At 39.4% G+C, this 18,020-nt stretch overlaps 1 protein-coding gene across 1 annotated transcript in view; it reads right to left on the bottom strand.

Moving 5' to 3' along the window:
* The window catches only part of LOC105721912 (complement receptor type 1), a 168,073-nt gene that overhangs the window by 122,554 nt on the left and 27,499 nt on the right, over window positions 1–18,020 (bottom strand). The window contains exon 11 of the mRNA XM_064360317.1: window positions 960–1,062. Coding sequence (XP_064216387.1) covers window positions 960–1,062 — 103 coding nt within the window. The remainder of the gene's footprint in view (window positions 1–959; window positions 1,063–18,020) is intronic.

Raw genomic sequence — 18,020 nt, 5'->3', positions numbered from 1 at the left:
CCCACCCTGGAGATGCAGGCCTGAGCAGGGTCATGGGACTGACAGAGCTGTTAACACACCAACATCTGTTGGGCTGCAGGCATTATCAAATGCTAAGAGCTATTAGCATGCTGTAGCACCCTCTCTGGGGCTTTGCAGTCATGGGCACACCTGTTTGGGCACTACCATGTTCCCTTCAGTGTGACATGCCTGGTCCAGCTGCAAAACCCACAGGAAGCCCACTCCTGTGCCGTTGCTTAGGGTAGCCAGCCAGACCCCACACTCGCTCACTCACACACCCCCTCCCACAAGGGGCTGATCATGCAGTTGTGGCAGCCATGCCATCCGGGTCAGAGCACAAGCCAGGCGTGGCATGGTGGGTCGAGTAGATGTGATGTCTCCTGCAGTGAGCCCAGGTCAAGCAAGGCCTGATCGGGGCATTATTGGTTGGAGGTCACTGGCTGGCAAAATGACTGAGAAAAGTCCTGCATCAAAACAATTACACTGGCCATTCCTGACATGAAGATATGTAATTGGATTAAAACATACTTATCCATACGCTATTACAGATTCCAGTATCGACTGGCTTTAAGCTTCCTAAAACAACCTTTGCCTTATTATGGGGCAACCAATTTTTTGTCTTACTCATCAATTTTTTTCTAGCATAACTTTTATAAAATTATATTCTTTTGCCTCCAAATAAATATGTACCCATTCATGTCAAGTTCCAACCATGTACTCAAGTTCAGTGACTGTATTTAGGTTTGTAACTGATATGGAGCTGTATGTGCCATTTCTTGTCGTCTTCTGAAAGTGATGCCACTTACTTCCTACCCTTATTTCAAAACTACCCTTCCATAAATTAATCTCTCTGGGTAATTCTTATCTACTAGGTCAGCTCCTTTTTTGGATTAACCCCTGAACTCAGAAGAGTCATTCCCCACACTGAGTCCTTGATCTCAACTCTGGGTCACACTCACCCTTCATCACAAGCAAAGGACACCTTTGCTCCAAGCTGGAAATTAAGTGGAAACAGCACACGGCCATGAGGGAGTTGGCCCAGGAAGTCATCACAGGATTTCACTAGAAAAAAAAAGGAAAAAAACATGAGTAAGACCTGCATGTGAGGGGTACAGAGAGCAAACTGGAAGCCAGAGAGTCGAGGCACCTGCACATCTGGGAGCTTCAGGGCTCCAGTCTCCCTGGGGTGTGCAGTGCAGAGAAGCAGCTCCTCTGAGGTCGTAGCCAGACTCACAGCTGTAGAACACTTCCTGGCCAGGTGAAAAGTTGTCCTGATCACTTGGGGTATGCTCACCATGCAGGATTTTTGGAGGTGGCTCACACACTGTGGAAAGGACAATTCCGGAGTACTTGTTAGTTATGGGGAAATTTCTTTTGCTAGATCTTATGCTTGCCAGAGAGCGTAAAAATCGTCATTGCAGAGTGCAGATATTAAAAGGGAACGTTGGTAGTTCAGTAGTCACGTTTCACTAACAAGGAAACTAAGGATACCAAGCAGAGCTGTGCCTAGAATCAAGGTCTCTCCAACACCTTGTCTGTGTTTTTTCTACTGAAACATGTTCCTAAGACTACAAGGTAGCATATTCCTCTTGCTTTCAATACTGGTTATGCAGCACAGAGTCGTGAGTGCAGGTGGCTTGGCCACTCTTCCGCTTCATTGAGAGGTGTCTTTCAAGCTCATCGATAAGGCAACTGCAAGGAGTACCATTGCCAAGGTCTCATCTAGCAGACCCCTTCACCTAGTCTTCATTTTCCCTCTCTGCCCTCTTTCAGTCAGCACAAGGTTGAACTGTTAGCTTTCTTTCTGTCTCTGTAGACTTGTCCTAATTCTTCCCACTCCATGTTAAGCCAGTCTTTTCAACTAAGGAAAGAGGGGACGTCAAGAACAAAATCCCCCAGGGCAGGGGAAGGTGGGAACAGTTAGTGGGTACAAAAAAAAAGAAAGAATGAATAAGACCTAGTATTTGATAGCACAACAGGATGACTATAGTTAGTAATAACTTAATTGTACATTTGAGAATAAAAGTGTGTGATTGGATTATTTGTTAACACAAAGGATAATGCTTAAGGGCATGGATAACTCATTCTCCACGATTATTTTTACATTGCATACCTGTATCAAAACATTTAATGTACCCCATAAATATATACACCTACTATGTACTCAAATACTAAAAATTAATAAATTAAAAATAAACAAAGAACAATCCCTCCAAAGAAAAAAAATGCTACAGACTTTTTGGTGAGAGAACGTATTCCTTAGAACACATTTTGACCCAAATTTTGGCCGCCTCCATGCACAGCACAATTGGTGTGTTCTCAGGGCATCAGAATGCATTTGAAACCAGGCATGGTGGCTCGGGCCTGCAATCCCAGTACTTTGGGAGGCTGAGGCAGGAGCACTGCTTGAGGACAGGAGCTCAAGATCAGCCTGGGCAACATAGCAAGACTATCTAAAAATAAATAAAAATTAACCAGGTGTGGCTGTGTGCACCTGTAGTTCCAGCTACCTGGGAGACTGAGGCAGGAGGATTACATGAGCCCAGGAGTTACAGGCTTTGGTAAATATGATTGTACAACTGTACGTAGCCTGGGAAACAGAGCTGGAGTACAGTTGTCTCTGAAAAACAAACAAACAAACAATCAAGAAAACCCCAAGGAATGCATTTGAGCCTCAATCTGAACCATATATAATTAAAGAAAAATGAGTATTTATCAAATATATATATAATATATATACGTGCTTGGATTTGAGCAAAGCGCTTTTTCTGAGCTTTAGTCTTTTCAGTTACAACGTGAAAGAATTGAAGTCCAAGGCCTTTTTGATTTGATGCTCTCATTTTGGTCCTCATGGCTCACTTGCCTATTGCCACACTCCAGGGACAGAGATATTATCATCACTATTACACATTATTGTTCATTATACATTTGACCATAGATTATCATTAGGCTCTGGAGTCAGAGCCTTGGAAAAGTGTTTTAACATTACTAAGAGTCAGTTCTCTCGAAGTAAAATGGGGATACAAATAGTAGCTACCTCATATATTTGCTGTCAATATTAAATTTTTAAATGCATATAAAATATGGCTACTATAAATGAAAGAAAGAATAAGCTTTCAGACAATTACTTTGAGACAATTATTAACAGAGATAACAGTGAAGCTACTATTATGTTTAGAGTGTTTATGCCAATTTCATAGTTCTTACACATTTCCTTAATTTCAACAACTCCTATCATCTAAAGGTACCCTCACACCCAGCAAAGCCTTTATGGGTCACACTCACCCCTGGAGCAGTGTGGCAGCTTGGGTCCCCATCTGTTGTTGGTCTGGCACTGCACAATGTGGAACCCTACCATGACAAACCCGGGCTGACATCTGAATCTCACGATCTCATTGAGGAAATAAAAATTCCTATTTCCTGTCACTCTAATTCCATTTTCAACTTCTGGAGCTGTGCATTTATTAATAGAAATACACTGAGGTGGAGGGCTGTTCCAAACACCAACTTGATCATCTTTGCTGGTGCAGTATATTGACCGTTCTCCCACGAGCTCAAACAGCTGTTCTCCATCTGGTCCAGTGTGGCACTGGTAAGTTACCACTGTTCCATTGTGAAAAGAAGTTCCACTGTTGCTGTAGAAGTCTCCGTTGGATATGGTTGGAGGTGGCTCACAAGATATAACTGAGAGAAGGAAGAGTGTGGTAAAACAGCTTTTTTTAAAATTACGAATTATTTTACTATGTATTTAAATACCAAATGCAACTAATTCAATGATTTTCTAAATGGAATCATGATACTGTTATTTTCTTAAAGTATTTGCTAATAATCAGACATTTTTACCTAGTTGAAATTTAGGTGTGTGTGATATGGGTTCTGCTCATAATAAATATTGAACATAAAAATCCATGTATTTTTTATGTTTTACATATTTATAATTTTAAGTGGATGATACATGTGATTTTTTTCACAGATTGTTAAGGTACTTATCTACTGCTGGACTATTTTTCCTATAGGTTATTAAAATAACCTCTTTGCGGGTTAAATATTACCGCTTCTGGCATTATTTATCAAGAAAAAGAGAGAAAAGGAAATACAAAAGATAAAGCATGAAAAAATGAAATAATGACGGATTTATGGGCAATAAAGTGATAAACGAATACTGTGTTCTATCATAAGATAATAATATTGACATATCGGCTAAGTGACTACACACACATACACTCATAACCACTACTGACTTATTTAAATAATTACTGACCTATAAAAGTAGAAGTGGAAGTATTTTTTATAAAAGATAACCCCCTACAAAAGGTGCCATGCTTAGAAAACTTCGCATAGTAAACTGATAATTCTTGGATAATTTGAATTATTTCATAGAATTTTAAGTTCTTGGTAGGTATAGGAGGCAACTTACATTCTCATTCACTTAATCTTTAGAAGTCAATGTTATTTTTTGAGGGGAGGAATATTTGTGAATACAATGAACACATTCATTGTACCAAGTTTATAAAATATGGACAAACAGAAGGAAGAAAATGAAAATGGTTCAAAGATAACTATTTGTAATAATTTAATATATATACTCTTAGATACATATGTGGATACATGCACATGTGTGAATGGATATATTTTCTATAATACCATTTTTGGTGGCTAAATAATAATCATTCACGTAGCTATATAGATAGACTATCTATTCCCACTTGGATGAGGCATCACAACCTTTAACTCCTCATGGTGCACTTTTTTACCTTTCTTAAAAACTTACAGCCATTAAAATACACCTTATTTCTTCTATTATCTATTTTCAAACCATGCTGAACATTCAGGTTGTTTTTCCACTATCACAAATATTGCATTGAGTATCTCTGGACCAAAATCATGGGAATATTTCATGATTATTTTCTTGGGATAAATTCTGGGAAATGGAATTTTGGGTCAGAGGGTATTTATCATCAGGACTTTGTTTATACTGGCCATTAGCCTTCTGGAAGTCTGTGCCTACTTTTGCTGCCATCGACTCTGTGTGCGATGCTGATTTCTTCACAGCTGTAACACTTTGCCAATTTGCAATCATTCTTCCATGTTCTCAAAGTTTTGGAGATTCATTAAAAAATACTTATGGGAAAAATGGAGGGTCAGCTAACCAAGAACAAATACAACTAAAGACATGAGCCTGGTTTTCTGTTCTTGTGTCAGTTTGATGAGAATGATGGTTTCCGGTTTCATTCATGTCCCTGGAAAGGACATGAACTCGTCTTTTTTATGGCTGCATAGTATTTTGTGGTGTGTATGTGCCACATTTTCTTTTTCCAGTCTATCGTTGATGGGCATTTGGGTTGGTTCCAAGGCTCTGCTATTGTGAACAGTGCCTCAATAAACATATGTGTGCATGTGTCTTTATAATAGAATGATTTATAATCCTTTGAAAGAAATGAAGGAGGATTAGAACTCAAAATAATCAGAGACTTAGGAAAATTGCTAAGAACTGTAAGAAGAATTCTTTTTATTATTTGGATTAGAATAACAAGAAAGTGAGTAGCCTACTTTCTGGAATTGTAACTCGATAGTAAGAGTTGGCAAAGACAGATCTAATTTTGTCTAATGCCTTTAAAATTTACTCATTAAGGACAACACTCTCTATACTGGAAAGATTTACTATTACAATAGGAAAGTAGGGCTATTTGCCTGGGTTCAAGCCCATAGTGTCAGATAAATCACCTTTTAACATAAAGAAAAGCCAGGAAGACCATGAAGCATCTGACTCGTATTTTCAAATATCTGAGAGACTACTTTGTGCAAGGATTAGATATAGTCTTCATACTCCAGGGGCAAGTCAGGATCACATGGAGGAATTTGTGGGGAAAAATATTTCAACTTACTCTCACAAATAGGTGCCTCCTTATCCCATGCGACATTATTGCCTGAGACGAGACAAGTAGTGGATGGGGAACCAATGAGTCGAAACCTAAAGCAAAGGATAAAAAATAATTATACTCTACACATATTTCCCATTTAACTCACCATTTAGAAAATAATAGCAGGTAGACATTAGACATTACAGGACAAATTACACCATGCAAATTACATCTGCAGACCTCAGAAGGAAGAAACCCCATCTCCATCTGCAAAGTAGTTCTTTCTTTTTAAGGACAAGCTTACATTTTAACCTCCCAATTCATTTTTATTCCTAGTCCCTCACAACTGAATGAGATATTTCCCTTATGTGACATGGGACATGTTTGTACTTAAGTTGTTAAGAAACTTCGCAGTTATTTTATCCATGTGTACGTCCAGCAAGGAAATGATAAGCTCCTGGATTAAGCAGGGAAGATGTCTCACTGAAATACATAACACTGTAGCACCTAGCTTAGCGACTTTCAAGCTTTGGGTGCTCAGATAATCTCTTGCATAAAGGAAAGAATGGTGGATTTACCTAGAAGAGTCAGTGAATGAGAGCCAGAGAAGGCAGCTAAACACCCCTACACTTGAAATGTGAAAGGCAGGGATACTCACCCACTTTGCCATAAAACCTTCCAGAGTAGGCCACAAAACGTAGAACATTTTGTCTTTTAAAAAATTTATTAGGTATCTATAATCTTACTATGAGCAAGGTCACAAAGAATGCTGAGCAAAGCTATTCGTGTGTTCTGGTGTACAGCAGAGCTAACCTTGACCAAGTAAAAATTACAGGGTAAAATGGAATGCCATATAAACATGAGGCAGCAGCTGCGAGAGTTAAGAAGTTTTCCACTTGATTAGGTAAGAAATGTGATCAGAGCAGTGACCATTTGTAGTCAAGACTACTGGTGCCATCCCCAGTATCCACTTTCCTCTCCTTCATTAGTAATGGAAGCCTCTATTTTTAACTGGGCCATTGGCCACCTGCAATAAAGTTTTCGCTTCTCATCTTTCCTTACAGCCGGGTACAGCCATGTTACTAACTTCTGGCCAGAGGATGTAAGCGGAGTGTCTTGTGTAACTTTTGGAAAGTGCCTTTAAAGGAACTGACTTTCACTTCTTCCCTGTGTCTTCTATACTGGCTGAAGTTTGGATCATGAGAAAAGACGGACTCTCATTTTGAGGAGGTCAGAGTAGCAAAATGGAAGGAACCCAGGTTTCTGTGGATTATGGAGTCATTGTATAAACCCTGGACTGTCTACCTTAGTGATTTTTAACCTGACAGAGAAGCAAACTACTATCTATGTTTGAGATCCTGTTATTTTATTTCTTCTGTCTTTTACAGCTGGATCTATCTAATCTTAATTGACATACCAGCTCTTCCCAAAACAGTGACATAAAGCTAAAGGGAACTGTGTGACTATGGCAATGACAATGTTTTTGTAGACACAGCGAGTCTCTTATGTTTTAGGTAGTGATTGAATTTTGCTTAGTGCTAGCCTGATAGGTTGTGCTGTAAAATATTTTCAAGTGTGCCAAGAAAAAATCTCAAAAATTGCTGCAAATAAACAAGTTGAAAACCACTGGAGTAAGGAAAGAAGATGATAATCCCATTATTACCTGTGTTTTCCTCTGCCTGTCTCCTGTCACACGTTTAAAAGTTGTCTAAGAGCATGGGATCGTGGGTGTCCTCTGACTTCCGGCCTCCTAGAGGTCGCTTTGATGTGCTCGCTGTGACTAAGCTAACGTGTTAGAGCTAAAACGTGAAGCAGTTTCCAGCCTAGGTATGGCTGCGAAAACACAGGAAATATTTTTTAAAATTTGATTTTATTTTTAATTAACAAATAATAATTGTATATATTTATAGGGTAAAATGTGGTGTTTTGCTATATGTTTCTGTTGTAAATGATTAAATTAATTTACATGTTCTCATGTACTTTATTTTTCTGGTGAGAACATTTAAAATCTACTCTTTAAGCAATATTTTCTTGTTCTTGTTCTTTTCTTTTCTTTTTTCTTTCTTTTTTTTTTTTTTGACAGGCTCTGGCTCTGTCCCCCAGGCTGGAGTGCAGTGATGTGATCTTGGCTTACTGCAACCTCTGCCTCCTGGGTTCATGCCATTCTTCCACCTTAGCCTCCCGAGTAGCTGGGAGTACAGGTAATGCGCTATCATGCCCGGCTAAGTTTTTGCACTTTTTGGTAGAGACAGGGTTTTGCCATGTTGCACAGGCTAGTTTCTAACTCCTAGGCTTAAGCAATTCTGCTGCCTCAGCCTCCCAAGTGCTGCAGGTATGAGACACTGCGCCCGGCCAGCAATCTTGAAATACACATTATTATTAACTACAGTCACCATGCTGTGGAATAGTTCTCTAAAACTTACTCCTCTGGTCTCACTGAAACTCTGTGTGCTTTGACCAAATCTCAGCATCCCACCTCTCAGTACCTGGTAACCAGCTTTCTGCTCTCTACTTCTATGAGTTCAACTGTTTTAGATTTCACAAATAAGTAAAATCATGTGGTATTAGTTCTCCTGTGCCTAGCTTATTTTGGAGGGTATTTTAAGGCACAAATATGTTGTAGTGTAATTATGTTGTGATTTTTCCTGACCTGATGTCCCATGTCTGTAAAATTATTTTATTGAAACCCAGGCTCATTCCCTAAGATTCCCTGTCTGGGATAATAAATATCTTACTTCTCCATTTCCCAGAATTGTTCTGTCTGCATATAGTCCCCACTTTTTCTCCAAATAGTTTCTCAAGCAAATGGAGTTCCTTTTCTGAGAGGATGAGTAAAACTTTAACATCTTTAAATCTTCATAGACATCTGTTAAACCAAATGACTCACACTGTGCATGGTTTTATAACCCTCTTTAATACTTATGAACTATATTGTACAATTATTCTAGTTATTACAGATTGCCCTACAATGCCATTTTTAGTGGCTGCATATTGGTTATTACTTGGATAGTCCATAACCTACCTAACAAAGTCCTTAATGTCTGGAATTTCAACTGTTAGCAAAAACACTACAATGCACGATCTTATACACATGAAAAGAAATGAGACGAGAACTTCACTGACTTCAAAGACAGCTTGAGGATTCAGATCTTCACATCTACACAAGAGACGAGATTTGCAGATTTGGGGAAAAGGCTATGCACGGTTGTAAGCCTTTCAGTACATATTGCCAAATTGCCCTCCACTAAACTTTGACCATGACCTACGAATTCTATTCCTTTGTATAGCTGAATAGTATTCCACGGAATGTGTGAGCTCCATTTTGTTTATCCACTCATCTGCTCATAGAAACTTGGATTGTTTCTACCTTTTGGCTATGATGAACAAAGCTGCTATGGATATTCGTATTAGAGCATCTGCTTTAGTCTTTGTTTTAAATTTTTTTCTTTCTTTCTTTCTTTTTTTGAGACAGTCTCGCCCTGTCACCAGGTGCCAGGCTGGAGGGCAGTGGCATGACCTCAGCTCACTGCAACCTCCACCTCCCGGGTCAAGCAATTCTCCTGCCTCAGCCTCCCAAGTAGCTGGGACTACAGGCGTGCGCCACCACACCCAGCTAATTTTTATATTTTAGTAGAGTTGGGGTTTCACCATGTTGGCCAGGCTTGTCTCAAACTTCTGACCTCTGGTGACCCGCCCGCCTTGGTGTATGTTTGGGGTTCTGCTCATGTAAGACTATGCATCTGTGCCTTGCAAGAATGGCAGCTTGGCTGAGTACAGAAATTTTATTGTACAATATTTCCTCTCAAACACTAACTTCTGCTACCTAGTGTTACAGAACAGAAGCTCGATGCTAATATGAATTTCTTCTTTTTTGCTTATCTCTGGAGAGTGGCAGTATTGTTTTAAAATATCTGGATGGCATAATTTTCTTCCATGCAGGGCCAGGGCCCATTACTGTTCATCTTGATTTGTTTAGTAAGCCTTCAATGATCAATTTAGTCTTTTCCTTTCTAGCCTGAGAAATTATCTTCCATCATGTGCTAATTAATTCTTCTACTCATTCTGCTTTCTTTTATTTTTTTCTGAAATGTCTGTATTATATCTCTGTGTGTCTGTGTGTATATGTGTGTAATTTCAAGTCTGGTTCTTGATGAATTCTGGAGAATTCAATCTTGTCTTCATTATCTCTTTGGGTTTTTTGTGTGTGTGTGTGTGTGTTTGTCTGTGTGTGTGTGTGTGTGTGTGTGTGTACAGGCTCCAATCTACCCGTCATCACTTCTTTGCAGACTCCTGTGTGTTTCATTCACATCTGAACTTTTCTGATATCAAATAACTAAATCTTATAAATGTCTCTTATAGTTCCATCAATTCTACGTTATAAACACGTGACAGATTTCTAAAGATTTTCCCCTGCTTATTGGAGTAAACTGTTGTGTGGATGAGTATTTCTCTGATCTCTTAGGTTGGTTTCTTTTCTTTTCAATTGCTGTATCTTGCCTTAGATTTGGTGATTTTTTTTTTTTTTTTTGCTTACCATAGGGAAATCTACGTTCATTCACAATGGAGGTGAGAACAGTTTCGTTAAGAGGTTGTGTGAAAAGCAGTTAAAATCATCCAGGCTCAGACATAGTGAGAAAGAAGGAATACTGACTCACTGTGGTAATAGAATAGAATGGGGCTGATGACCAGGGCAGTTATTTGAGTAAAATTTAACATCTATCATGTTTTTTCTTTCTGAATTTATCATGGCAATCAAAAATGAGTACACAGTCTTTTTTCTTTTTATTCTGTTTTAAGTTCTGGGACACATGTGCAGAACATGCAGGTTTGTTACATAGGTGTACACTAGCCATGGTGGTTTGCTGCACCCCAACCCATTATCTACATTAGTTAATAAATGATGTTGGATTCTTCTAATGCTATCTCTCCCCTAGCCACCCCACACCCCGACAGGCCCTGGTGTGTGATGTTCCCCTCCCTGTGTCCGTGTGTTCTCATTGTTCAACTCCTACTTATGAGTGAGAACATGCAGTGCCTGGTTTTCTGTTCCTGTGTTAGTTTGCTGAGAGTGATGGTTTCCACCTTCATCCATGTCCCTGCAAAGGACATGAACTCATCCTTTTTTATGGCTGCTTAGTGTTCCATGGTGGATAAGTGCCACATTTTCTTTATCCAGTCTATCATTGATAGGCATTTGGGTTGGTTCCAAGTCTTTGCTATTGTGAATAGTGTTGCAATAAACATATGTGTGCATGTGTCTTTATGGTCGAATGATTTATAATCCTTTGTGTATATACCCAGTAATGGGATTGCTAGGTCAAATGGTGTTTCTGGTTCCTTGAGGAATTGCCTCACTGTCTTCCACAATAGTTGAACTAATTTACACTCCCACCAACAGTGTAAAAAAGTTCCTATTTCTCCACATCCTCTCCAGCATCTGTTGTTTCCTGAATTTTTAATGATCGTCATTCTAACCTGCGTGAGATGGTATCTCAATGTGGTTTTGATTTGCATTCCTCTAATGACGAGCGTTGATGAGCTTTTTTCATGTTTGTTACCTGCGTAAATGTCTTCTTTTGAGAAGTGTCTGTTAATATTCTTCACTCACTTTTTGATGGGGTTACTTTTTTTCTTGTAAATTTGTTTAAGTTCCTTGTAGATAGTGGATATTAGCCCTTTGTCAGAAGAATAGATTGCAAAAAATTTCTCCCATTCTGTAGGTTGCCTGTTCACTCTGATGATAGTTTATTTTGCTGTGCAGAAGCTCTTTAGTTTAATTAGATCCCACTTGTCTATTTTGGCTTTTGTCGCCATTGCTTTTGGTGTTTTAGTCATGAAGTCTTTGCCCATGCCTGTCTTGAATGGTACTTCCCAGGTTTTCTTCTAGGGTTTTTATGGTTTTAGGTCTTACATTTAAGTCTTCAATCCATCTTGAGTTTATTTTTGTATAAGGTGTAAGGAAGGGGTCCAGTTTCAGTTTTCTGCATATGGCTAGTCAGTTTTCCCAACACCATTTATTAAATAGGAAATCCTTTCCCCATTGCTTGTTTTGGTCAGGTTTGTCAAAGATCAGATGGTAGTAGACGTGTGGCAATAATTCTTAGGCCTCTGTTCTGTTCCATTGATGTATATATCTGTTTTGGTACCAGTACCACGCTGTTTTGCCTTGTAGTATAGTTTGAAGTCAGGTAGTGTGATGTCACCAGCTTTGTTCTTTTTGTTTAGGATTGTCTTGGCTATACAGGCTCTTTTTGGTTCCATATGAAATTTAAAGTAGCTTTTTTCTAATTCAGTGAAGAAAGTCAATGGTAGTTTGATGGGAATACCACTGAATCTATAAATTACTTTGGGCAGTATGGTCATTTTCACAATATTGATTCTTCCTATCCATGAGCATGGAATGTTTTCCCGTTTGTCTGTGTCCTCTCTTATTTCCTTGAACAGTAGTTTGTAGTTCTCCTTGAAGAGGTCCTTCACATCCTTTGTAAGTTATTCCTAGGTATTTTATTCCCTTTGTAGCAATTGTGAATGGGAGTTCACTCATGATTTGGCTCTCTGTTTGTCTGTTATTGTTGCATAGGAATGCTTGTGATTTTTGCACATTGATTTTGTATCCTGAAACTTTGCTGAAGTTGCTTATCAGCTTAAGGAGATTTGGGGCTGACATGATGGGGTTTTCTTTTTTTTTTTTTTTTTTTTTTGAGACGGAGTCTCACTCTTGTTACCCAGGCTGGAGTGCAATGGCACGATCTCGGCTCACCGCAACCTCCGCCTCCTGGGTTCAGGCAATTCTCCTGCCTCAGCCTCCTGAGTAGCTGGGATTACAGGCACGCGCCACCGTGCCCAGCTAATTTTTTTGTATTAATAGAGACGGGGTTTCACAATGTTGACCAGGATGGTCTCGATCTCTCGACCTCGTGATCCACCCGCCTCGGCCTCCCAAAGTGCTGGGATTACAGGCTTGAGCCACCGCGCCCGGCAAATGTACAATCATGTCATCTGCAAATGGACAATTTAACTTCCTCTCTTCCTATTTGAATGCCCTTTATTTCTTTCCCTTGCCTGATTGCCCTGGCCAGAACTTCCAACACTATGTTAAATATGAGTGGTGAGAAAGAGTATCCTTGTCTTGTGCCTGTTTTCAAAGGGAATGCTTCCAGCTTTTGCCCATTCAGTATGATAAGTAGCTCTTATTATTTTGAGATACATTCCATCAATACCTAGTTTATTGAGAGTTTTTAGCATGAAGGGGTGCTGAATTTTATCAAAGGCCTTTTCTGCATCTATTGAGATAATCATGTGGTTTTTGTCGTTGGTTCTGTTTATGTGATGGATTATGTTTACTGATTTACATACGTTGAACCACCTTTGCCACCCAGGGATGAAGCAGACTTGATCATGGTGGATAAGCTTTTTGATGTGCTGCTGGATTTGGTTTGCTAGTATTTTATCGAGGATCTTCACGTTGATGTTCATTAGGGATACTGGCCTGAAATTTTCTTTTTTTGTTGCGTCTCTCCCAGGTTTTGGTATTAGGATGATGCTGGCCTCATAAAATGAGTAAGGAAGGAGTCCCTCTTTTTCTATTGTTTGGAATAGTTTCAGAAGGAATGCTACCAGCTCCTCTTTGTACTTCTGGTAGAATTTAGCTGTGAATCCATTTGGTCCCGGAATTTTTTTGGTGGGTAGGCTACTAATTACTGCCTCAATTTTAGAACTTATTATTGGTCTATTCAGAGATTTGACTTCTTCCTGGTTTGGTCTTGGGAGAGTGTATGCGTCCAGGAATTTATCAATTTCTTCTAGATTTTCTAGTTTATTTGCATAGAAGTATTAATAATATTCTCTGATGGTAGTTTGTATTTCTGTGGGATCAGTGGTGATATCCCTTTTACTATTTTTTATTGTGTCTATTAGATTCTTCTTTCTTTTCTTTTTTATTAGTCTGGCTAGTGGCCTATCTATTTTGTTAATCTTTTCAAAACCAGCTCCTGGATTCATTGATATTTTGAAGGATTTTTTTTGTGTCTTTATCTCCCTCAGTTCTGCTCTGATCTTAATCATTTCTTGTTTTTTGCTAGCTTTAGAATTTGTTTGCTCTTGCTTCTCTAGTTCTTTCAATTGTGACATTAGGGTGTCAATTTTAGATCTTTCATGCTTTTTCCTGTAGGCATTTAATGCTATAAATTTCCCTCTAAACATTGCGTTAGCTGTGTCCCAGAGATTCTGGTATGTTGTGTCTTTGTTATCATCAGTTTCAAAGAACTTATTTATTTCTGCCTTCATTTCGTTATTTACCCAGCAGTCATTCAGGAGCTAGTTGTTCACTTTCCCTGTAGTTGTGAGGTTTTGAGTGAGTTTCTTAATCCTGAGTTCTAATTTGATTGCACTGTGGTCTGAGAGACTGTTTGTTATGATTTCTATTTTTTGCATTTGCTGAAGAGTGTTTTACTACCAATTATGTGGTTAATTTTAGAATAAGTGCAATGTGGTGCTGAGAATAATGTATATTCTATTGGTTTGGGGTGGAGAGTTCTGTAGACGTCTCTTAGGTCACTTGGCCCAGAGCTGAGTTCAAGTCCTGAATATCCTTGTTAATTTTCTGTCCCATTGACCTGTCTAATATTGGCAGTGGGGTATTAAAGTCCCTCACTATTATTGTGTGGGAATCTAAGTCTCTTTGTAAGTCTCTACGAACTTGCTTTATGAATCTGGGTGCTCCTGTATTGGGTGCATATTTATTTAAGACAGTTAGCTCTTTTTGTTGCATTGATCCCTTTACCATTGCGTAATGGCCTTCTTTGTGTTTTTTGATCTTTGTTGGTTTAAAGTCTGTTTTATCAGAGATTAGGATTGCAACCCCTTTTTTATTTTTTATTTTTGCTTTCCATTTGCTTGGTAAATATTCCTCCATCTCTTTATTTTGAGCCTATGTGTGTCTTTTTATATGAGATGGGTCTCCTGAATACAGCACACCCATGGATCATGACTCCAATTTGCCAGTCTGTGTCTTTTAATTGGGCCATTTAGCTCATTTACATTTAAACTTAATATTGTTATCTGTGAATTTGATTCTGTCATTATGATGCTAGCTGGTTATTTTGTCCATTAGTTGATGCAGTTTCTTCATAGTGTCAATGGTCTTTACAACTTGGTATGTTTTTGCAGTGGCTGGTACCGGTTGTTCCTTTCCACGTTAGTGCTTCCTTCAGGAGCTCTTGTAAGGCAGGCCTGGTGGTGACAAAATCTCTCAGCATTTGCTTGTCTGTAAAGGATTTTATTTCTTCTTTGCTTATGAAGCTTAGTTTGGCTGCATATGAAATTCTGGGTGGAAAATTCTTTGCTTTAAGGATGTTGAATATTGGCCCCACTCTCTTCTGGCTTGTAGAGTTTCTGCAGAAAGAGCCACTGTTAGTCTGATGGGCTTCCCTTTGTGGCTAACCCAACCTTTCTCTCTGGCTGCCCTTAACATTTTTTTCCTTCATTTCCATCAGGTGAATCTGACAATTATGTGTCTTGTAGTTGCTCTTCTCAAGGAGTGTCTTTGTGGTGTTCTCTGTATTTCCTGAATTTGAATGTTGGCCTGCCTTGCTAGATTAGGGAAGTTCTCTTGGATAATATCCTAAAGAGTGTTTTCAAACTAAGTTTCATTCTCCTCGTCACTTTCAGGTACATCAATCAAATGTAGGTTTGGTTTTTTCTCATAGTCCCTTATTTCTTGGAGGCTTTGTTCATTCCTTTTCATTCTTTTTTCTCTAATCTTGTCTTCATGCTTTATTTCATTAAGTTGATCTTCAATCTCTCACATCCTTTATTCCACTTGATTGATTCAGCTATTGATACTTGTGTATCCTTCATGAAGTTCTCGTGCTGTGTTTTTCAGCTCCATCAAGTCATTTATGTTTTTCTCTAAACTGGTTATTCTAGTTAGCAATTCCTCTTTTTTACAAGGTTCTTAGCTTCCTTGCATTGGGTTAGAACATGCTTCTTTAGCTCAGAGGAGTTTGTTATTACCCACCTTCTGAAGCCTACTTCTGTCAGTTCATCAAACTCATTCTCCGTCCAGGTTTGTTTCCTTGCTGGCAAGGAGTTGTGATCCTTTGGAGGAGAAGAGCTGTTCAGGTTTTTGGAATTTTCAGCTGTTTTGTGCTAGTTTTTCCTCATCTTTGTGCATTTATCTACCTGTGGTCTTTGATGTTGGTGACCTTTGGATGGGGTTTTCACATGGACATCCTTTTTGTTGATGTTGATATTGTTCCTTTCTGTTTGTTATTTTTCCTTCTAACAGTCAGGCCCCTCTGCTGCAGGTCTACTGGAGTTTGCTGGAAGTCCACTCCAGAGTCTTTAAAAGCCCCTTCTCAGTTGAGGCAGTGGCTTCTTGTCTGGCTACTTGTCCCAAGGAGAAGTCAAGAGCAAGAACCCCATAAATGTCCCCTCTCTGTGTGTACTTTTGATGCATACACTTCCCCCAGAGCTGTTGTTACAATTAAGATTTACCCTCCCAAACCCTGATTCAGGGTCCTCCAACTCAATTGTAGTACCTACTGATCTCAGTTAAGGAGGTTTGCATGGTTCATCTACCTGTTTTCCTTGTACTTATTTGTAAACTGCTCCTTTTCATCCAATGAATGCCTGACCAGGTTTCACATGTACCACCTCTGACAGGAACATGATGCCTTCCCCTGGTTTACAATACAATACAGATTATTCCTTTTTTTTTTCATATTCCTTTGATCACATGCCTATGTCCAAGGTATAATCTCCATCTAGAAGTCCTATTGCTTGCTTTTAAAGTAAAGGTAGCATTTAGTTTGTCTATCTGAGACTGGGTCAGAAGTTGGCTCTGCTGTTCTGGAACTAATATTCAAGAGATGGTATTTTCAACTCACCCTTCATTACAAGAATAATTAATTGTTGATCCAAATTGGGTGTCTGTGTTTACATGAACCATTCCATTGAAGGGTTTTGGAGGAGTTCCACATGATTTTCCTAGGAGGAAGAAGCAGAATTTGGGATTAAGTGTAGAGTTCAACTTACCTTTGTTTGTGAGGTTCAAACTGGAGTGTGGCATACTGAACAGCATATACAGTTCTGATTGTTTCAACAGAATTGAATGTTGAGGAAACTTGGCAAACAACCTCAGAACCACACAATCTTTAAACCACTTTAAAAAAGACTACCTTGCATCTCCTAATAAAGATTATTTATGGGCCGGGTGAAGTGGTTCATGCCTGTAATCTTAACACTTTGGGACACCAAGGCAGGTGGATCACCTGAGGTTGGGAGTTCAAGACCAGCCTGGCCAACATGGCAAAACCCCATCTCTACTAAACAATGCAAAGGTTAGCTGGGTGTAGAGATGGGCACCTGTAATCCCAGCTACCCAGGAGGCTGAGGCAGGGAGACTTGCTTGAACCCAGGAGGAGGAGGTTGCAGTAAGCCAAGATTGCACCACTGCACTCCAGCCTGGGCCATAGAGTGAGGCTCCATCTCAAAGCAAAACAAAACAAAACAAAACAACACCAACAGAAACAATACAACACAAAACAAGTCATTTATGGCTAAAGTGTTGTACTCTTATTCCGCCAGCCAAAATCAAAGGCCTCAAAATTTAGGATATCCTCCCTATTTTTAGTTAGCCAAGCACAGTTCACTGCAACCCACGTAAATTTCTTTTGTACTCCTGTTTCATTCATTTCATAGTTTCAGCCATCAAGGATCATCTACAGTGAATGTAAATTTTCTTTCTAATTCCTTTGTGAGAGTCATTCTCATGAAATGAGCATCTAGTCAAGGTTCAGAAACTTCAAGCAATATGAAGAGGTGATGTGCAAATTCACCCTTTAAAAGTACCTTGGGCAAATGTAGACATCCTGCCTCCAAAATTCGAGCAAACTGAACCAAATCCCGGCTGTTCTGTTTTTATTGTTGTTGTTTGTAGAGATGGGGTTTGGCCATGCTGCCCAGGCTGGTGGCAAACTCCTGAGCTCAAGCTGTCTGCCAGCCTTGGCCTCCCAAAGTGCTGGGATTATAGGTGTGAGCCACCAAGCCCAGTTCCACCAATGCCCAGACATGAAGTAGCTCCCAGGGAGGGGTTACTCACGTCTACAGTTGTCTTCAGCGCTTGACCAGACCAAGTTTTCTAAGCAGGAGATAGAG

The sequence above is a fragment of the Aotus nancymaae genome, unplaced genomic scaffold (assembly GCF_030222135.1).
Source record: "Aotus nancymaae isolate 86718 unplaced genomic scaffold, 86718_ANA_hifiasm-v0.15.2.pri h1tg000039l, whole genome shotgun sequence".
Classification (NCBI taxonomy): domain Eukaryota; kingdom Metazoa; phylum Chordata; class Mammalia; order Primates; family Aotidae; genus Aotus; species Aotus nancymaae.
The sequence above is the reverse complement of the archived record's forward strand: the minus strand, read 5'-3'. Positions and strand labels throughout refer to the sequence as shown.